The sequence below is a fragment of the Podarcis pityusensis genome, assembly GCF_964106645.2.
Source record: "Podarcis pityusensis genome assembly, chromosome: 7".
Taxonomy (NCBI): Eukaryota; Metazoa; Chordata; class Lepidosauria; order Squamata; family Lacertidae; genus Podarcis; species Podarcis pityusensis.
Window position 1 is genome coordinate 66369444 of NC_138031.1, and position 23158 is coordinate 66392601.

At 42.1% G+C, this 23158-nt stretch overlaps 1 protein-coding gene across 2 annotated transcripts in view; it reads right to left on the reverse strand.

The window, feature by feature from the left end:
• Positions 1 to 11249: 11249 nt before the first annotated feature.
• The window catches only part of EXOC2 (exocyst complex component 2), an 82047-nt gene continuing 70138 nt past the window's right edge, over positions 11250 to 23158 (reverse strand). For both annotated transcript variants that reach the window (XM_081014708.1, XM_081014707.1), the window contains exons 24-28: positions 19180 to 19235; positions 18301 to 18423; positions 15578 to 15639; positions 13860 to 13919; positions 11250 to 11941 (exon numbers count right to left, since the gene is read on the reverse strand). In XM_081014708.1, coding sequence (XP_080870834.1) covers positions 11848 to 11941; positions 13860 to 13919; positions 15578 to 15639; positions 18301 to 18423; positions 19180 to 19235 — 395 coding nt within the window. In that variant the 3' untranslated portion in view covers positions 11250 to 11847. The remainder of the gene's footprint in view (positions 11942 to 13859; positions 13920 to 15577; positions 15640 to 18300; positions 18424 to 19179; positions 19236 to 23158) is intronic.

The window sequence follows — 23158 nt, forward strand, 5'->3', positions numbered from 1 at the left end:
GTACCTATTTATCTACTTGCACTTTGATGTCCTTTCAAACTGCTAGGTGGGCAGGAGCAGGGACCTCACCCCATCGCAGGGATTCAAACTGCCGACCTTGTGATCAGCAAGCCCTAGGCTCTATGGTTTAACCCACAGCACCACCTGCATCCCTCAATGGAGCTTACTCCCATGTAAATGGGTGCAGGATTTCAACCTCAATATATGAATAGATATTTGTTTGTGGAATAGATTGCCAGCTATGGTGATTTTGGTGACAGACTTTGCAGTGATGTTTCTCACAGCGAAAGCCCTGGTGGCTTCTGGGGGGTATTCCCACGATAATTTTGCTGCAGACAACATTTCATGGCGTGCAAAAGGAAGTCAACAGCAAAAAGAAAAAGGGGGGAGGAAAATAGGGGGCAAATGTCAGGATAATGTTCTCTTACAAGGTAATTAGATAGCACGGACTACGTTCTCTCTACAGGAACCTGCCCATCATGCTCCCCTGCTTTTTTTAAGGTCAGGTGGGTAACTACTGGAGAGAGGACTGTTTCTGTGGTGGAATCTGAATTATTGACTTCTTAAATAAAAGCATTAATAAACCACTTCATATATTTTAAAAATTCCTAAGCAATTTATGGGGCTCTCTATTCAGTCATAGGGACGTGGGTGGCACTGTGGTCTAAACCACAGAGCCTCTTGGGCTTGCTGATCGGAAGGTTGTCAGTTCGAATCCCCATGATGGGGTGAGCTCCTGTTGCTCTGTCCCAGCTCCTGCCAACCTAGCAGTTCGAAAGCATGCCAGTGCAAGTAGATAAATAGGTACTGCTGAGGCAGGAAGGTAAACGGTATTTCCGTGCGCTCTGGTTTCCTTCACAGTTGTGCCAGAAGTGGTTTAGTCCTGCTGGCCACATGACCCAGAAAGCTGTCTGTGGAGAAACACCGGCTCCCTTGGCCTGAAAGTGAGATGAGCGCTGCAACCCCATAGTTGCCTTTGACTGGACTTAACTGCCCAGGGATCCTTTACCTTTTTTATATATATAAAAAAACCAGTCATATTTGCTTGCTGCCATCTTTGTTACCTTTGGGGTGGTAGGTGACACCTTTCCTGTCATCCCCCCCCTGCAATTTTTTAGATCCTTCTGATGTAGCTTCAGTTTTGTCATTTAAGCTGTTTTGGCTGTTTTTGTTTTTAATCTGGCTGGTGGTTGTTTACAATTGTCTTTTATTATTGTAAAATGCCTCGAGGGCAAGAGATGGGATGCAATTTCTATCAACAGCTAAATTAATTGCTGATGAAGAATCTAGAGTACCTGTAAGAGTACAATTAATTCTCACTGAACTGAGTAGCAAAGCTCAGACCACAGGCCTGCCTAGTCCACCATCCAGTCATCTTGGGAAGCCCGCATGGAGGACACAAGGCCAAAAGCACTCCTGCTGTTGGCCAGCAAACGGCATCCTCTGGCATGTTGCCTCTGTTTCTCGGGCAAGCATATAATCAGCAAGATTATCATAGAGTTAAAAATCACAGAATTGTAGAGTTGGAAGGGATCATGAGTCCAACTCCCTGCAATTCAGGAATCTTTTGCCCAAAGTGGGGCTCAAACCCATGACTCTGCAATGAAGGGTCTCTTGCTCCACCCACCGCAGTATCCCAAGGCCATCCCAGTAGCCACTGAGAGCTTTATCCTCCATGAATTTGGCTAAGCCTCATTGTTGTTTTATTTATTTCATTTATATCCCACACACCTGATTTCCCCCCTTTTATTCTCCCAGCAAACCTGTGAGGTAGAATAGGCTGAGAGACAGTGAGTGGCCCCAGCTAACTCAGGGATCTTCATGGTTGGGTGGGGACTAGATCCTCCCAGATCTTAGCCCAACTCTCATCTTTTGAAAATTCAGTCCTGCAAAAGGATCAAAAAACATGAACCCATTTCAGGGCTTTTAAAAAAAAAAAAAATTCCCAAGTTGTGTATCTTTCTTTCTCAGTTTGATCCTTTTACATGGTTTTGTGTGTATTTTGGTATTTTATGCATTGTGACTTGCAGTTATTCTTATTGATCATAGTTTAGTAGATATTGACTGTAAGTGTTAAGAGTGAGTTTAATTATTACTTGCTGATGTTTTGAGAGTTAATTTCATTGTGTACTATTATATACCAATAGATTATTGAATATTACTTTGTTGGATATAAGTCATTCATTCTAAAGTTACATTTTGTGTGTGGGTCCTTCGTTGTGTATTTTGTTGCTGTAAACTGACTTGTGTAAAGCAATATAGAAAGGCGGTACGCAAATCACAAGTGAAATGAATGAAATACTTTTGCTCAGTGCCTATTTTTCTTTCTTCTTGCTCCAGAGTATGGCTTGGCTCTCTTGCTTTAGTCATCTGCTGCACAGGAATCTCCTACAAAAACTTGCTCTCTGCCTGTGGTCTGAATTGTCTGTGTAGGCAGCCACTATGTGGCTAGTCCTGGCCTTTCACCCAGAGAGCTGTACTACCTGGTCATTAGGATGCCACGAAACTACAGGGAAAGGGGTGACATTTCAAAATGTGACATTTTAGGTGAGCATGTAACAAAGGTTGACTCCCCTCGCAAGTCTAGCTGAGCTCACCATGTTCTCTACACCCAATTTCATAGGCTAATAGAGAGGAAAGGCTGCAGGAGATTATTTCTTCTCACAGTCTTAGGACATGGGAGTTTGCCCGCCTAGGACTGAACTGATGTTCTCAGTTTCTAGACTCAGGGAAAAGTAAGCATCATGAAACAACCGATAAATGAAACCAACGTATTGTCTCCTGGAAATGGGCGCCAACAGGAGGTGAAATAAAATATCAGAAATTAGGGTTCCAGGTGGAGAAATCGAAACTAGAAACAGAACTGTTAGAACCTAAGACTAAGGTACTTTCAAGAATGTATAACTTGCTGTTGAAATGGAATACACAAGATGAATTGGTTAAATCGGCTATGATAAGATGGGCGCAGGATATTGGGTACAATATCATGTTTGAAGACTGGGAAAGGTTGTGGAGTACTGGGTTGAACTTTACTGCATGTAATGCTTTGAAGGAAAATGTAATGAAAATGATATATAGATGGTATATGACCCCAGTCAAACTTGCAAAAATATACCACCTGTCTGATAATAAGTGCTGGAAATGTAAAGAGAGTGAAGGAACATTCTTCCACCTCTGGTGGACCTGCCCTAAAGTGAAGGTGTTCTGGGAAATGATCTATAATGAGCTGAAAAAGGTATTTAAGTATACCTTCACAAAGAAACCAGAGGCCTTTCTTTTGGGTATTGTCAGCCAAGGGGTGGCAAAGAAGGATTGGATATTTTTTATGTATGCAACAGCAGCAGCAAGGATACTTCTTGCAAAGCACTGGAAAACTCAAGATCTACCCACACTGGAAGAATGGCAGATGCAACTGATAGACTATATGGAACTGGCTGAGATGACTGGCAGAATCCGAGACCTGGGAGAGGAGAGGATGGAGGAGGACTGGAAGAAATTCAAGATTTATCTACAAAAATATTGTAATTTGATTGAATGTTAAGCAGGATGCTAGATCATAAATAATTGGGCACCACTAAATTAGATGATTCAGGTTGATAAGTGAGAATGAGAAAATATAAACTATTTTGAGAATTATGAGACTATAAATAAACAAATGGGATATAAATGTAAACAAGATGATAAATTGCTGGTAAAAATTTATAACGATGAAAGTGGGAGCGGGAGATGTGAGGGAGTCCAAAGAAGATCTGAAATTATGTTAGAACGTATGTTATTTTGTTTATTATATTTATTTGTATTGTAAACCCTAATAAATATTTATTAAAAAAAAGAAAGGAGGTGAAATAAAATATCAAATGCAACTTGCAAGTCACCGGCTGAAGCAACAGCTTAAGCCAACAATGTATTAGATGACACAGGTCTGACTACCCCATTACTCAAGTTCTGTGGTCCTTGACTGAGGATGTTAATTTTTCCACTGTAGATAAAAGGTCACTCATTTGCTAGGTTTGTCTGAGTTTCGTTATTCCTCATGTCTCTGTACGCAGACACCCAACTTTGCATGGATTGTCACAACAGATTCTTGAGTCCAGGCCCACCTGAACTCCCCACCTAAACGCGGAAACTCCTGGGAGATGCTCCAGGAAGCACCCTAAACTGGGCTGTATTGGTACTGTGGTGCTATAGCTCCCAATGTGGGGCTCAAACCCACAACCTTGAGTTGCTCTACTGACTGATGACAACAAGGAATTGAGCCTTAAGTGTCACTGGCCCAGTCCTGTGGAATACACTGCTAACAGATCCAGCAAGTGCCTTCCGTTTTGACTTTTTCAATGCCTGCTGAATATGTTTGTGTTTTTTTAATGCATTTTTATGCAGGCAATTAAGAATACATCTTTCCACAATGGTTAATTGATGTCAGTTTTTAACTTGTTTTTACAGTATGGTTTTATGTATTTTTGTTGTTTTTAATGAAATAGTTGTCAATAAATTAAAATAAATAAATAAAGTACCTGCAGTCAGAAATTATATAGTCTAGGGAAGGCATTACTACTGCCTTCTGCTGATTGCATAAGCTAGCTATAAACCAACCATGCAATAGAGGGAGAATCTGTTGATGTACAATGGTTATTTGCACCCAAATTATGCTACGATACCATTACTGCTACAAGAACAGCATCTGTTCACTGGTCAAAATTAAGCGACTTGGTTCATGAAAACAGTACATTCATGGGAGAAGGGTTTCCCTTTTATAAGAGAGCAGAGATCAAAAGTTAATCATCCACCAAACCACTGAAATATCTCTTCTCACCAAATCCTCTTCTCTTCCCCCCTGGGAGAACCCACAGCCACTTTCCCTTCTCCAATTTCAGCAACAGGTTTTTAAGTCTCAAAACTAGTTTTCTTTTTCTCCAGGGTGTACTCAAGGATACGCAGTACTGGCCCCTCTTTTTTTAGTTGCTAAAAAGTGTGGCACTTCCTGTAATAACTTTATGGTGAGTACCAGCACCTATTTTTCTAGAAAAAAAGCACTGCTCGAAACCAGGAGCCAGATTTCCTCAAAGCTTTGGTACACAATTGTGGCGAAAGCTTTATAGTAGGAAACCTGAGTGATAAACAGCAAGCAGCTCAGTTAGATAGACCATACTGCCATGTTACTGTGAGTCCGCAATGGGAAGTCTGGTTATCAAAGGAAGACTGTGGTCTTTCAATAACCCAAAGAAAACTAGACTTCTGCAAGAATCTTCGTTATGTGTATACCTTGGGATATGGGGCTTAGAACAAGGTTAGCCCTCACAGTGCACACACCAGGAATAAGGAACCTCCAGTCTGGGGGCAAATGTGGCGTTTGAAGCCTTCCTACCTGGTCTCCAGGCCTCTCCTTAAGCCACACCCCTCAGTGGTGCTTCTCCATACCCTCCTTGAGTGCTTTTGCCTGACTGGCTTGCATCCTTGAACTCTGAAGAAGCCTGTTGGTTGACTGGATGGAGGTCAGATGAATGTGTGGGAGTCAGAAGTGGGCCTGCAATAAATCGCACTGAGTAAATGAAGTTAACTCTTTATTAGAAGAAACAAGGTCTGCTCAGGAGTGCAGGCCCAAGGAGCCAACATCTTTTCTTGGTAAGTCTTGCCCCTGTGAGGCAGTTGTGGAGACTAAAGGCCCCCGCCTTCCCACGGCTGCCTAAGCCTCCTCTCCTGGATCCTTCCCAAGCAACCAGAAACTGTGCTGATGCACTTGTCTCTGCTCCTCCCTCTTCATACCTCTTCAGGTCTTGGGAGATCAGGCAGGAGGGGAGCTTGTCGCAGTAGGAGGGGAGACACCCTGGCTTCTTCACCAGCCTGATTCATCTCTGCCTCTTGGCCTCCCTCACCTCCTGCTTCTAGACATCTGCCACAGACTCTCCCTACTCACTAAATCCTGTTACCTCCTCAGCTTCCGACACCTCCTCCTCCCAGGCTTCTCCCTCTGACCATTCATCCCACCACCAATACCTGGATTCAGAGCCTTCTTCGCATAGGTGTTCTCCAACTGGTTGCTCCCACCATTCCTCTGTGTCCAACCAGTCCATGACAGTGGTATGTGGAAACCGCTGGCTTTCGTGAACCTGAAATGTACTCTATCATACGACTGGAGACACATCTGCCATGAGTCTGTTGGAAGTTCCCCCATGAGGCGGTGTGGCCCTCAGAGCTGTAAAATGTTCCCAACCAACCATACTTGACATGGGTAGAGTATACCTGCTTTATGTGAAACGCAGCCTAGATCTCTTGGCCATCAAGTGCTGGAAAAGTGGCATGTAGCTTTTGGGTTTCCTTCACGTGTGAAGAGCTCGGCTGATGGACATGTCAATAATCAGGCACACCATCCAGTTAACAGGGAAATAACATTCACTCTCAGTGTCAACTGGGACATGAATTTCCTTCTTTAAATATGTCTGCCAAATGTACTGGAAGTGTTTATGACTTAAAAAAAATAAAATACCAGTTTCCTGGAATGACTCCTTCTAATTCTGATCTAGGTTTCATAGAAATGCTCTGAGAATGCTTCTTATCTGCAAACTCTTGAGGGCTACTAGGGACAATCCACTTAATCATCTAATGGCTAAAGGTTACAAGAGTTTACAAGTCACACCACAAGGATCTTTCATGCGGTTGAGGAGCATTTTATTAGGTTTTGGACTCCATAACCTTTCTTGCATTACATATTGATAATGCAACACACAGAAACTGATGCAAAGTCTCACCATCAATATTATTCCAGAAGTGCCTGAAGAAGACACCTCCTGCTGTGTTATTATTTTTTTAACCACATATGCTCTTGCATAGGTTGCCAGATCAAGAATGACATTTTTCTAAATATCCCCTTATGCAATGTGTCACGTGGTTTGCTTTAATGTAAAAGCCCACACTGAAAACACACAGCAAAATATGATTAATATTCCTATAAACCAGCTGTTTGAGAGCCAGAGAAGTACAGAGTTCATGTCTCTAGCTGCCTACAGTCCAGCCTCTTTGTGATCACTCCCCATTATTATTGGCCTAAACTAGAATTTTTTTGTTCACAATTGGCTGCTGAACAACACACCTTCCCCACAAAGGGGAAGAACCCTAAGGAGTCATTCTGCAACTCTTGCTCGTTTTTGTAGGAGTTCAGGTAAAAGGCAAGTGACCTCCTTAACCTTTTTAAAAATATGCTTCACGTAAACTCCAAAAGGGTTCTAAACTTAGTTTATGATCACAGACTAGGCCACGTTATCACAAATATTCCAGTTTAGACAAAGTGCTGAGGTCCCAGAAAATGATAATTCCCAGAATTCAATGCAGTAGAAATAGAAGATGAAAATAGAATGGAAGATGAAAATTAGAGGGCTATTCAAACCAGCATTGTGTTTTCTATAGTGGCCAACCAGATGCCTAACAAGCAAAAATTATAAAGACCACAAATCCTCTCCCATTTTATTACGCAGTAACTAGAAGTAGAATATAGTCATCAGAACCAGTAGGCAATGATAGCCACATCTCCCATGAATCAAATTTCTCGGCCTGCCTATGAACTACTATGATGGATCAGTCCAAAGGCCACCAGACCAAAGGTGTACCATGATAGCTAAAGCAGGGTAAGTACAGAGAACAGATGTTTGTATGCTCACAAAAAATTGATGTTTATTATGAAACTGGATCTGTTATAGGACTCCCTTGTTGTTGAACAAAGTATACCGTATTTTTCGCTCCATAAGACACACTTTTTCCCTCCTAAAAAGTAAGGGGAAATGTGTGTGTGTGTTATGGAGCGAATGCAGGGGGGAGGCAGGCGGGAAAAGCCCCCAAGAGCCACACACACACTCCACGCAGCTCGTGAAAGGGAGCGCTGAGCAGAGCCTGGGATGCATACAGGCTCTGCTCAGCGGTCCCTTTAAAGAATATTTGTTTTCTTGAATTCCCCCTCTAAAAACTAGGTGCGCCTTATGGTCAGGTGCGCCTAATGGAGTGAAAAAATATGGTAATTAAAGAACTGACTACATTCTTGCTGATAAGTGTACAGCATATATTTTGTGAATTAATTACATTCTTCTGAACCAATTAAAACATTTGTAGTATTTTATGATTTGTGTTGGTGCACATCTTGACATATACCAGGGATGGGGAACCAGATGTTGTTGAACTCCAGCTCCTATCAGCCTCAACCAGCATGGTCAATGGTCAAGAATTATAGGAGCTGTTAGGCCAACATTTGGAGGGCTACAGGTTCCCCAACCCTGACCAGCGCACGGAATGACTGAGTTCAGTTTAACAAGGTTCACAGGATCCATTGAAAAACTTCAAAACTACCCCTGAAAGTAGGTTCCACAATTGCCAGGTGAACAGAACTTGAATTAAAATCACTTGGGGGCAGAACGATTTCTAATTCATCTTCAACTTCATTCTCTTATGAGTGTTTGTTATGCTTTTGACTTGTATTTGGGCCTTGAAGCTAAAATATAACAACTGTGAGGAAAAATAAACTCACCTTTCCCTGTGTGTTTTGGTGTTTTCTTTGTCTTAAGTATATTTTATACTCCTACAAGGCAGTTTGTTGTATTTGGGACGCTGAAAATCTTTTGCCAAAAGGTTGAACTTGAACTGAACAAACTTGTTTGTTTTGTAAATGGACAAAAATGAACTGGAACTAGTTCTTCTTTGGATGCACTGAACTTGAACAAGTTCCTTTTAAAAATGAACTTTTCAAGCTCTGCCCTGACATACAAGTTTGTCAGCGACAAATCCATTATTAGCCCTTTTTTAAAAAATGGCAGACTCTAAAGTACTCCAGAAACTAACACACACACACACACACACACACACACTCTCTCATAACTTGCTTTTGAAATTTGGGAATAGAGGAGGAATTAGATAGCTACATTTTAGGACTGGGATAAGAAAAGACTAATAGAGGCAGCTCTATTTCTGGCCTTACTGTTAAAAGCACATAAAAGGAATGTGTGAACTATTTATAGTTTTGTTCGCAGGACACAATCAAACAAATCCACAGAAAAGGATTGAATGATTCTGTCACTTTTTAGTACTTAACATTTAGGACTTCACTTACAGTATGAATCTGACCTAACATGCGTTTAATCATCTCTAATGTTGATAAAACCAGGAGAAAATCCACGTTGTGAGACGGCAGGATGAGAGCAATCATGCTTAATACAGGAGTTGTGTGTGCAGGATCCTGTTTTAGGGCAGAAGATGGACTTAATGATCTCAAGGACCTTTTCCAGGACTGTGAATCATAGCATTCAAAAAGATGAGTAAAATTAGAGCTCTTTTCAGTCTTTCGGGTGCACTGTTATGTTATTTCCCATCAACAAGGCTGCCAGTAACCGACAGGCTTTTGTTGTTGTGAATCTGCATGTAGGGCACCCTTATCCTACAATATAACTGTTGCCATCAGACTATCATTGTGGGGAAGAGGTGTTGGGGATTTTCTTGGCTTCAAGATATGATCCTCCCCAACCCAGGCAGCCAGCGGAAGCACTTCAGGAAGTAGTGCAAGTGCTGCTGCTCTTATGCCAGAGAGGGAGCTCTGCTTGTGGGATGACACTTACCTTTCTGGAGAGGACTGTTGGCGTAGATGTTCTGAGGCAGGGGAGGGGAGGACTGGATGTGTTAGGGACACGATCCACCAGATCCAAAGCCCTTTGTTCCCCTGACACACCTGCAGAACTCTATGCCAGGGGTGGTGTAGGTAATGAGAGGAAGCAGCTGCCTTCTCCATTTCTCATTCTGGATGGTGGGCAGAAATGCAAGGTACAGTCATGGGGAAAAGAAAGTACACCTGTGATGGTAACATAGGAGAGTGCTGGAGGTGAAATAGTTAAAGAGGTTACCCAATCAGAACTCAGGGGGTGGAGTCAGAGGGACTATAAAACCAGCTCTGGGCGGGGCGAAGGGAGGAGTTTGTTGGGAGGTTGGTTGGAGTGGGAGTGAATTGGGATAGAGTCTGTGGGTAGGTTGAGTTCGTGTAGCGAAATAAGCTGAGTCAGGAACAGTTAGGGGCTAGGAACACAAGTAAATATCTGAGAGATGGTTGAGTGAGTGAGAGCAGGTAGCAGAAGTTATAGGTCTGGATAGGCACCCCGTGATTGTAACTGACAGATACCGTTTATGAAACCACACGCTTGTTAAACTGCAATAAATAAACGGAAGTTTATGTTCCAATTTAACCCTGACTGGGCTCAGTATTGTACCAGGTAGGGCCTGGGTGGTGGCAGCGAGAAATAAAGTGGTGGCACAGGGATCAATAGACGGTGAAACGTCCGGGGACCCTGTGTGATTGCCACAATTTCATGAAATTCTTTGAATCTCATGATTTTACATACCGTATTGGCCTGAAAATAAGCTGTACTCCCCTATCCATTCCTACTGTGAAAAGTTAAAGTGCAGCTTATATGTGTGACCTTACAACACGAGGGCCGTTGGGGATATGGGACAATGGCGCCCGTCCTGACCGCGGCTCACAAACCTCCGAGCCACCAGCTTATTTGCGGGTGCGGCTTATATTCGGGCCAATACGGTAATAATCACCTACTGCTTAGAATCAGGCATAGGCAAACTCGGCCCTCCAGCTGTTTTGAGACTACAATTCCCATCATCCCTGACCACTGGTCCTGTTAGCTAGGGATGATGGGAGTTGTAGTCCCAAAACATCTGGAGGGCCAAGTTTGCCTTTGCCTGGCTTAGAAAGTCTTGAAATTAGGTAAATACAATCTGAGATGAACAACAACATGACATATTACACTGTGTTGTGGCTTATTTAACAAAAAAGGGAGAGCCAAAAATGGAGAAGCCATGTGTGAAAAACTAGGTACACCCTTACTGCTTGGCTCTCCTATCCAGTTACAGCTCCACAGTCTCCTCTGCCTGGTAAGCCTGACTCATGCAAAATGGTGCCTAACTCTCCAGAATGGGTTTAGTAACTGAATGGGGAAACCAAGCAAAGGCCCAGCGCCCTAACCCATTATACAGCCACCACTGCTCATGAATTAGGTGTGAGGGAGAGGCTAGCAGCTGCCCCAACCCGGTGGGTTCTGGCAAATGGTTCAGTATCATCCAGGCCTGAAAGCAACGCTGTAGTTTGTGGAAGATGTGTAACCTCCATACTGAGCCTCTGGAGTTTCGTCCATATTTTTAACTTCGGAAAAATAAGTGTCTATGCGAGTGTGCGTGTGTATTACTCCCGCCATCTAACTTTAACACACATTCAATCACGAGTACACGCTTATATTTATTAGACAGGAACATTTCAGTACATTCTTGGTCCTCCAACTCCTGGGTAATAAAGCCGTTTGATCATTTGCTGACATAAAAGTCGCAGCATGTTCTCTGGTTGAAACAGATCATTACAAAGCTGGCAAATGGGGTAAGTAAAACCGAGAGGACTGTTGGTGAATATAGATGACAACCACAATCTGCATGTCGTCACCTGGTAAGTCAATAAACTGGAGAATTTTACCACATTTCTGTAGTTAATTAGAAACACGGGGAAGCTGGAAAATTCTCATTGTTTGATAGGATAATTGGCTGGCCAAACACATGTGCTGTGGTAAATTACCATATAGAAAATTGCAATTGGCATATTTTCAAGACAAACCCCCAACTACAAAAGCTTCTGTTAGGCATTCTTTCTGGCAATGAAAGGCTGGCAAATCTTTTTAACCTCTGGAGTTCGGATTCAAGAGACACAAATGGACCAACATAGTTACTTGTCGGCAACTAAAATACAGTAGCACATACAGAGGAAAAAGCAGTTATCGGGACTGATACTGTTTCCTTTTCCTAACGCGATTACATTTCAGAGTTGCCTTATGTCTTCACCATCGTGGAAGAAGAAGCTTGAAAGCAGGTGAGCTGCAGCTGCATGCTACTCTTGAATATATTCAGTAGCTCTTCTAGCAACCTGTTCAAAAGGAAAATGCTTTTAAGGTTTTAACTGGCTTGCACAGTATTTTGGTCATGAACAGAACCAACAAACTTCATACACAGGGGGAATTAAGGCAGAAACAGAAATACATTGTGCCACAAATTGCTGCCCATGGGCTCCTTTGGAGTATGAGGTATAAATTTAATAGTAAAGAACGCATACATTGCATACACACATATAAGATTATGTCTACTCTGCCATGTATGCTTACTAGGAGTGCTAGTTTAGTTTCATGGGACACACACAGTTTTCTGGGTGGGAGAAGACTCATAGCAAGGTTCAATGACCTGTTTTCTGATGTGTTCACAATAAAATGGAACCCCCCGCCCTATAGTACAGTATAACCATAGTATAACCCATGGTTTGAAACTTGGGCAAAATGGCCGCTTCTTCCGGGTTCTTAAATAGTGTCCTTGATTCTTACACTGAAGTGAATCACAATGAGTGGTGCAGACCCTGTGTCCTCCAGATATTGATGGACTCCAACTCCTATCAGCCCTAAGCTGATAGGTCAGGGATGATGGGAACTGTGGTCCATTTGGAATGCCACATATTCCCCATTCCTGTCATAGAACATATGTCTTGTTTTGCAGGCTCACAGATCTTTTTAGCATGTGTGTGTGTTTGAAGTTGCAACAGCTTGAGGAAATTAAGAAAGACAATGGGATTAGCCTACATATCCTCACTGTGTGGCACAACCAGAAACTGAAACCCTGTTGTTTGGGCTCCTTTCTCTTTGATTGCAATGTTTACTCATTAGTTAAATCAAAGATTCAATAAACATTCTCAGATTGCCAGATACCTATGATAAAGCCAAGCCTTTAGGTGGTAAGCATAATTTGTGTGTGTGTGTGTGTGCATTTTTTAAAGGATCAGTAAAACCCTCAAAACTCTAGGAAAGAAAAGGGAAGAAACCACATAATTTTGTATTTAAAAAAAGGTTGAGCTAGTTGTTAGGCAGCCACCACCAATTTCCTTTTGAAAAAAACGCAGCATTTAATAGCGGCAGTAAATTCCACAGCTGTATAATCTGTGCCAGGGCCAGCAAGGAAAAGACATAAACATGTCAGTATCTACTTCCTCAATAACACCCTGCAGGAAAAGGTACTAGCAGGGCAGCCACACACAGGCAAATACTTAATAAGTCAATATTAAATATAATATGTCACTGGCAACACGAACAGGTCTAAATCATTCCATAAATGTGAATTCATTACAAGAAGTGTGCAGCGAGCTTGCAGATGCAACAGCAGTGTATGAGGGCAAATAATAAGGAAGAGGGAATATAACCCTTAAGTTTGCCAGCTGCGTTCTGGAAGAAACTCAAGCAATTTTGTATGCCAATTGCTGCTCGAAGTTCAGCACTGAAGCTGCTGGAGGCAAACCAAATCCCAAAGTTACATCTGGAAATGTAAGTGTGTTGACCTCCCAGCATCTAAAAGGAAACTTCCCTCTTGGCATCACTTAGGAGCAACGGGAAAATTAAAAAAGATACGGGCTTTTTGGTGGCAGTTTGGTTAAGTGGACAGGGTGTCGCGTTCGGATGTGGGAAGGACAAGATCATATTCCTGATACTGCTTGTGTGGTGCTGAACTAAATTAGCAGGTCAGGAGTGGCGGATGTTAAGCCTGAGGCCCAAATGTAGCTCTCCAGGCCTCCAGTTTTCCCACTCTGCCTTCGACTAAGTTGCCCCACAGAGTGCATTCAAAGACGAACGGCATCACGATGATATTGAACGTGTGTGCAGAAAAGGGTCATAAAATAGACATTACCACTTTAACCACCAGCAAGGTGGTTACTTCTTGGACCAACCTTATGAAATATCATTTATCATCATGGAACATTTTAACCATCCTACTGTTCATAGAACACATTTTCTAACTTATGAACTTACTTTTTATCTCCACCACTTGACAGCTGTGGCAAGGCTTCCAAAGCTTGCTTAAAGCTTGAGCTGTAACATTAAAACACACACTGATTGTATCTCAGATCTACAATGACCTTTTCATTCCCAACCTATATCCATGCTTTAAGCATAGACTCGTTTTTTCGATTATGCAGGTTGTATAGTTATGCATTTCCACAATACAAGCATTTACAATACAAGCATATACAAACAATACAAGCATCACAATAAAATGCCTCAATTTACAACACTTTCCAGCATGTAGATAGCATTCAGTGCACATGTACAAATGCAGATGTGTGCATGCATGAGACTGCATTTCGCTTAAAACTTTAGCCGTTTCCCGCTCCCTGTTTCATTTGTTATTTTGATTATGAAGCCTTTTCTCTATTTGCTTCGAAAACTAGCTGCTCTCTATGAATTCCTCCACATCTAATCCTTTTAATAAATAACAGATTATTATTATTATTATTTTAATAACATGCAGGGGTCCTTCACAGAAAGAACCAGGAAGGCGCTATGTTAAGGCTCCTGCTTTCATGGGAGAGAAGAGTTCATAACAGTTGCACCCAACTGGTCAAAACAAATGAACGCACAGGCTCTCTCGTTCCTGTTCTTGATGGATGTGTGGGAAAGGGAGCCTAATAGGAACCATACTGCCGACTGTTTCAGCTAATGCCAAGTAATTTTTAATCTCTGCTAGACATTTGTAGAGCAGGGTAAAAGGTAACACACTTTCAAAATTATACAAAACTCAGCTACGAACAGTCTATGTGCGTTGCTTGAAACTATAGCCCTTAGCACAGTGTAATTTGTGGTTCTGCTGCAGAAGAGGAGCAGCTGCCTGGACAAGAAACTTCAATTCCAGGAACTCTACCTAACCAACAAGACCTCACAATTGGTTCAAAATTGCAGTTCCCATTGCTTCGCTAATGTGTGGTAGCAATCAACGAAAAAGAAAAGGAATGATACAGCCCAGCTAGAGCCTAACTCCTCTGGACCGAGAGCATCTGTGTAATCTCTAAATGAAGCGGATGACTGATTGGGGATCCCTTGGTTGGGAGTTCTCAAAAATCTTGCCTAGTGAGAGTGGCTCATGTGGCCATGGGGAACCTCTCCCCAAGGGTGATGTCATTGCTTCAAGAAGCCTGTCTGCTACCCAGGAAGAGGCTCAACCCTTGTTGTTAGTGTGTAGTGTGGTGTAGTGGTTAAGAGCAGTAGACTCGTAATCTGGTGAACCGGGTTCGCGTCTCTGCTCCTCCACGTGCAGCTGCTGGGTGACCTTGAGCTAGTCCCACTTTTTTGAAGTCTCTCAGCCTTACTCATCTCACAGAATGTTTGTTAGGAGGGAGGAAGGGAAAGGAGAATGTTAGCTGCTTTGAGACTCCTTAAGGTAAAGGGTAAAGGGACCCCTGACCATTAGGTCCAGTTGTGACCAACTCTGGGTTGCCGCGCTCATCTCGCTTTATTGGCCATGGGAGCCGGTGTACAGCTTCCAGGTCATGTGGCCAGCATGACTAAGCCGCTTCTGGTGAACCAGAGCAGCACACAGAAACGCTGTTTACCTTTCCGCCGGTAGTGATAAAGCGGGATATCAAATCCAAACTCTTCTTCCTCTTCTATGCTACTCAGGAGGTGATAATACAACAGCATAGGCTCATGTTACCTTTGTGCACATTTGCTGAACCTCCAACTTTTGCACTTACTTGCTTTCAGATGTGAGGAACACAGCGACTGCATCTCTCAGTGCACAGATTTCAAGCCGGGCCTAAAGGACATAAATGTTCAAATGTAAAGCCAGTGTATTTATAGCTTCAGAATCTGATTTCACAAGGTTTGGCTGCATAAGCAAAACAATGTTGTTGCTGGTGCAGCAGAAGGAGGCAAAATGTTAAGAGAACTTCACCGAAAATTTGTTTCCTGTGCTGGAAACATCAGTCCCAAAACAGCTGTAAGCCAACAGGAGATCTGGGAAGTTCTGGAAACGAATTAAACCAAATCTGACTATCAGGAAAAGTTTGCAAATATAGTTTCTTAAAGTCCCCCACCCCCACCCTGTAAATGTAAAGTAAAAGTCCTGGAAAGTGCTAGCATTTATTCTTACCAGGGAGGTTCTGGTCTCTTAATATACAGTGCCACCAAAGAGGAAGGAAGTGCAAAAGGGTGAAGTCTGTCAATATGCATCTTGTTCTCTCCCTCCCCCCCCTACTTTCTGGCTGCTGAACAGTAGCAACAACAAAAGGCTCCCCTCCACCCCTTCACGTGCTTTACATTCAGTGGTTTTAAGAAGTTCATTTATGTCAGCCTTCTTCACTCTCTATATGTTTTTGGACTACAACTCCCATCATCCCTGACCATCACTGGCTGGGACTAATGAATGTTGTAGTCCAGCATATCAGAAGAGCACTAGGTTGGGGAAGGATGAAGGGATAAATGGCCTTATATACCTATAGTAGGTACATGCCAGTGGTGGGCGGGGCCAGAGTCAAAAGTGGGTGGGATCTTGCATATGCCTCTTTCATATCCAAACCATGTGTAATGTAATTACAAAAGGTGACAAACTGTGGTGCGCTTAAGTGCTTACTGTTAAACTAAAAGTATCAGCAAATACCTCACTGCTATATTCTTCCAGCTAGATATTCTAGTTCTATTGGAGCCCATGAAGTAAGGAGGAGGTTGGCTTCTCTATTTCCTCCGCAACTTGCGGTACGCTATTAAAAATATGTAAATTCCTAACTTCCTTGGGATGTGAGCGAATCAAGAAAACTGAGAAAACTGAGCTCTGGCTAAATGAATCCAAATTGTTTTTTTCTCTCCAATTTTTAAAATTGATTTTCAACATTTATCAAAAAATAACATAACAAAGCACACAACAAAGAAAAACACACCACACTACAACAAACTAAATACACACAAAAAAGAATATTTCTTCAAATATCCAACTCTCATCACATTGATAACTGACTTCCTCGAGTCCCCTCTAACTGAATTTCATTATATCTCCTGTATAACAGGAGTTCATATTTCTTCAAGTTCATATTTCTAATAAAATTACCGTATTTTTCGCTCTATAACACGCACCAGACCATAACACGCACGTAGTTTTTAGAGGAGGAAAACAAGGAAAAAAAAAAATTCTAAACGAAATAGTGGAGATATGATTTTTGTGGTTCATGCTGTGGCCACAGACATGTGATCTGACAGTGAGTTTGGAGTAGCCCAATGCAAAAATCCTGAGGATCCATGTGGATCCATGCTTTGCAACCACGGAGGAGGGAAGGAAGGGGAACCATGGATCCTCTGCTCACGACTGCAGCAGATCCCCCCGCCGCCCGCAGGCATTCGCTCCATAACACGCACAGACATTTCCCCTTACTTTCTAGGAGGAAAAAAGTGAGTGTTATGGTGCAAAAAATACAGTAACTCCTTTCATTTACTAACCTCTTCTCCTTTATTGATATTCTAATCCTTAATATTTACTATCACATATTCTTATTCTACCCCTAGGCCTATTTGTTACTTCCAAGAATTTTCTATTTATATCACAATATTTAGCTAAATATTCTTTGAATTTCACAAATGAATCCAAATTGTTAGAGAGCAAAATTTGATCATAGAAAGAGTTCAATCTCCCCAGGCAGTCTGACATGGTTTGATACACTTAGAAAAACAATAATTTGCACGTCACAATGCAGTAACTGTGTGTGGGTGTCAGACACACCAATACTTCTTCAGAAATGAATCTACAGCACCCTTCCATCCTGTAGACTACACTTGATCATTTTTGCATTGACTTGCTCGTTGCAGGCTTCTAAGACATTTCTATTTACATGTACTGCAAATGTGCATTCATTTCATAGCAGTTTAACTGTCATGGCTACCCCGAAATATTTTTTGGAATTCCCAACTGGAGGGGAAGTGAAGATGTCTAGGTGAGATCCCTGTATCTGTGCAGGGGTTGGAGGCTGCCCACACCTCCTCAAACTTTTGACCTTTCCACGTAGCAAGAAAAGGTCTTAAAGGAGTGGTGTGTGTTCAGCTGCACACAGTTAGCCAGTGGTCTGCGGTTGCAAATCAAGCAGGGTTTCAGATTGTGAAAAGGACTGTAACCATGTTCAGCTAAATGCACTTACAATAGGGTTGCCGTATTTCAAGAAGTAAAAATCCGAACACAAAAATCCTGACATTTTGCCAATTCCCCGAAATTCCCCCAGATGCTAATTCCGTCACTGGAATTCCAGACATGTCTGGGAAAATCTGGACGTATGGCAACCCCAACTTACAACCTCCTTCTGAACTTCTTGCTCAAAGCAGGTTGGTTGGGGGTAGAGGGAGTGCCCCCTCCATGGATACAATATACAAACATCTGAACAGGACTTAACTGTGTTAAAAAAGCTACATTTGCCCGCCACTCGTAGAATTCAGTTACCTGCAAAGCACCATTTCTGCTGAAGGATGAAACACATTGCATTAGCCTGCTGAGTTCTTCGGCGACTGCTTCGACAATCCTCGACAGCACTCTGGGTACGAGCTCTTTAGAGATGGCAAATACCTGCAGATTTCAAATTAAAATAATACAACAGAAAGCTCAAAAGATGGAATTGCTTTTTCACTCCGAAAGCCTTGTCAGCATTAAGACCTTTTCTCCTGTCTAGAGGTGTCTGGATGGGACTCAATCGCCTAGCGGCAAATTTGTGTTGCATGATTATAGCTGCTTGGGAGGTCTTTTGCAACAAATCAACTTCCCCAAAAGACTTTTTTTTGCTGTAAGGAAAGTGATGGAGAAATGCCCTGGAAAGTGTGGGATTAACCCTTGCTTTGACACGGCACCATCCAACCTCCGCACAAATAAGAAGGAACGCTTGTTAAATTGTCATCGGCATCTGGTCTCCCTGCAAACAAGTTGGGATAAATGCTCAATGAACAGGTCATGTAGAAGCAGCCTAATACCTGCCGACCATAAGTGATCCAAAATAGGTATTTAAAAAAGGAAAGTAAGTGAGCACTTGCAATGACCAGTGTCATGCCAGTCTCAAAAAGGAGTGCTCCTATTCTATCCAGATCAGGTCTTCTTCTTCTGCCTCTCTCTAAAATATGGTTGACGTGCTATTGTCAAAGTCCACCAAAGGCCAGGGCCTGCTCACAAGTCACAAACTGAATACCAACAGAGCAAAGTCCAGGCTAATATTTATTTGGAATGATTTTCTGGCACTGAAAAAGGCCTGCTTTTCTTGAACTTCCAGTTCCACTGATATGTTTTGGTTTAAACACATTGACACTCATCATAGATAGTCTGAAAGAGCCTTACCTCGGCATGCGCAGCAATGATGTGAACTAAGGCTTCCTTAAGATAGTTCCTGACACCTGTAATTAAAAAAAATATACAACAAAATAGTTGGTGATTTTCATTCTGTTATGCTGAAATATCACTTGACATGCCATGCAGGCCTTTTTATCCTGTAACAGGTACAACGTTGACTACAATACCAGCATACAGAAAATGAAAACTTCTCCCAACCACACCACTAAAATCTATTTCCTTTTTGAAAGTGAAATGGAGAAAGGCACATTTCCTTACACAAAAGGTTAAAGAAGCCAGAAGTTCCTAGTCTCGTCTGGCATCCCTTGTTCCCTCCTCTTCAAAATAGCATCAAGGGGTGGTTATTGTTGCTTTTTTGGTCATTCTTTCAAATACTATTCAATAAAAGGCAGCTTTCATCTGCGATTGTCTTATTAAATAGATCTTGCTATTATTAAAGAGAAATATGAGCTTGGAAAACAGAATTGCATAAATCACTGGTAATAACAACCATCTCATTTCTATGTTGGTGGCTTCAAATGTAACTCATGACAAAGGTTGAGCAGACAACTGCAATCAAACAGCCCAAAAAGCTTGTGGCACTAAGCACAGTGAAATCAAGCTAAAAAGAAAGGCCATGAAATTTTCAGCATTTATTTCAACAGAACCAATATTTTACTTGTTACCAATAAATATAAAGAAAAAGCTTATAAACCACTTTGAGCTTTCAAAAGACAGGCAATCCATTTTATAAGTAAATAAAATATTGAAACAGACAGGAAGTTTCAACAGGAAGAGTGTGTGCTAACATAGTAAATATATTTATTCACATTTGCTTATACCGTGCATATATTTCTGTCGCTCTGTTGTGAATATTTTAAACTGAGTTTGGTGAAATGCATAGAGCGCGCATGGGTTTGTTTAGCATTCAAATGGTTCTTTACAATGGAGGGAGATAAGCCAAGTTTAGAATGAGAAAAATAAAACGTGCTACAATAACGTCAGTGATGGCTTATAAATAGAACGGAAAGATATTATTCTGGGGAAAGCAGAAACTAAGATGAACTGTGAATCAGTTAGTCTTTAATTACAGTCATATGACCTGTTCAAATACAGAGCACAATTGACAAGGAAGAGAAGCAAGAATATTGTACTATTTGTTCCATTTAGGTAACACAGTCAACTAGCTGATCTAGACATGCACTTAGTAATATATAGGACCTTGTCTGATAAACATTTCATAACCAGTCTTTCATCTGGTTGTCCGAGTAAACTAAATCAAAATAAAAAAAGATGAATTATATTTTTAAAAGCCAAAATGGTGCAACAATGGTCGGAGCCACACCCTGAGGGACCCCTACTGTCTTCTTCTTTGGCGATCACTCGAAGCTGAGTAAGATTGTGTTCCATAAACACGGTTTTAACAATGAGTCCGTAAGTGACTGTGGAGGTCAATTCTGGACCCACACGTCCTTCCACAGTGGGGACATTGGTTTCCAGGCGGGAGTTGATCACAGTGTGTGCCTTCCTCTTAGCACGTTTCTCCCTTGCATTCTGAGTTCGAGTGTCTTCAAAGTCCATGGCACCTTTGGTAAAGGCTGTTCTCCAACAGGAGCGCTCACAGGCCAGTGTTTCCCAGTTGTCGGTGTTTATACTACATTTTTTAAGATTTGCTTTGAGAAAGTCTTTAAACTTCTTTTGCTGACCACCAGCATTATGCTTTCCATTTTTAAGTTCGGAATAGAGTAGTTGCTTTGGAAGACGATAATCAGGCACTTGCACAACATGACCAGTCCAACGAAGTTGATGTTGAAGAATCATTACTTCAACACTGGTGATCTTTGCTTCATCCAGTACACTGATATTAGTTGGCCTATCTTCCCAAGTGATGTGTAAGATTTTTTCGGAGACACCATTGATGGAATCTTTCAAGAAGCTGGAGATGGCGTTTGTAAGTGGTCCATGTTTCACAAGCATACAATAAGGTTGGTAGTACAATAGCTTTGTAAACAAGCATTCTGGTTTCCCTGCGAATGTCCCGGTCCTCAAACACTCTGCACTTCAGAGCAGTAGAAAACAACAGGCCTGTCTTCAACACCCAGCTTGGCACAAGCAGGCTGCACCCAACGGGTCTGATGACAGGCTCAGACAGCATCCTTTCTGCCTTCTTATTTTAAACAGCATTTTATATGCTGGAGGCTCCTGACTGCACAAACACATAGTTACAGGTGCTCATTATATTATCTTTAACTGCAACAAAACCTATTGTTTAACCATGGTAAAGCAACCCCAACGTATTCCCGTAGGCACAATGGTACAGTACTATGATTTAAGCTAACTCTGGAAGACCATTTTGTACTGATATAGAACTAAGAAATGAAGTAGACGCCACAGAATAGTTGTAGGAACAAAATCACATTGCATAAAAGGCTGGATGTTTTATTATTTGAAGTGAGTGCCTGGTTAGGGCACAGAGAAGGAATGCTCTCTCAAGTTTTGTGTTCTTCGCTGTGCTCTGAGGTATCAGAAATGGGTTATTGGGTGAGACGGATTTATGTTAGAAGGTTAATTAAAGTTTCTGTTGCAGCCCCCATCCTAAGCACAGGACTATTGGAGGCAGTCTGGGAGTGTAAGAACTTTTCCTCTAATAATTCCAGCAAATTACCACCTTCAAATGCCAAAACACATCTAACAGAAACCTGGGATGAATTCAAAGAGGGCATGAACTTCAAACGCTACAAACCCCTCCATAGCCTCCAGAACAAAGAGCTCAAAGAACGGAGTTAAATGCTGCCAAGAGAGCAGGAAAAGCAAGAATTCTTTTTCAACTCAATTTCCCTGTATGTTAAGCTCTTTGAGGTTTGCCCAGTCTGAAGATATGATGAACAACGCTGGCTGAATTAGGAAGTGCAACCTGCACTTCCCTTTGACAAGAGATCTGTAGTTTACCCACACATCCAAGACCAAAACCCCTCAAACCACTTTGAAAAGTGAAATAGCACTGCTTGCCAATTTGCAAAAGACCTATGTTTTATTCAAACGCACTGAGTTATGGGTGCTTCAGGAGCAGAAGAGCCCTTTCTGCATTCACGATCCTAGTATGGTTGGGAGCTGTGTGCTGGCATGTACAGCTTCTGAAGGGAAAAATAAAAACCTTCTCCAATTCTCTTGGGTATAAACTCCTGAAGCCTTTGTGGTCTTCTGTACCCAGCCCATGACATGAGCGTTACCATACCCTCCAACATTTCTCTGAGGAAAGTCTATGTCAAATTTGTGTGGTCCAAATCTGTCTCATATATACAGCTCATGAAATGCACATCATACATGCGGCAGAGTGTGGGGTTTTTTAGCACCACCCATAAAACTGGAATACCACACTGCTGGCAGCACAAAGACCCCATGAGCTGGGGATGCTGTGGTCCAAGCAGAAGTCCCTTCCAGAGCTGAAATGGAGGAGGAAAGTGAGAGATTTTTTTTGTGGCATCACAGTACCTCTTGAGATACTTCCTGTGGTGCATATTATTGTCACACTACTCTTCGTGGCACTAAGAGCTCTAAAGCCATCTTGTCAATTTCATGTGATGGCTTGCTTCTTACAGGTGGAGGCCTGCCAAATTTGATAAGATGTGTGAGGAATGCTGCACAAAGTTGCCCCTAGGTATGGCTTTCAGTTGGAGTGCTTCTTTCCTTGCCATTTCCCCAGTTCAGCAAAGATGACCGGTGATCACATTATGCTGTGAAAACGAGTCTTTCCATTCCCCGCCCCCAACGAAAGAAAATAAGAAAATAAACGGAGGTGGAGGCAACACACCTTGAGGTGCAGAAAAGGTGCTATTTCCTCAGAGTAGACCCCATGGAGATGAACGAACATGACTAAGTTAGATCAAATTCAACAGATTTGTTCTGAGTAAAACATAGTTGAATACCACTCATAATTAATGTGCAGGTCAGTGTAAAAACTTGTGACTATTGTGCTTTGTGACATGGG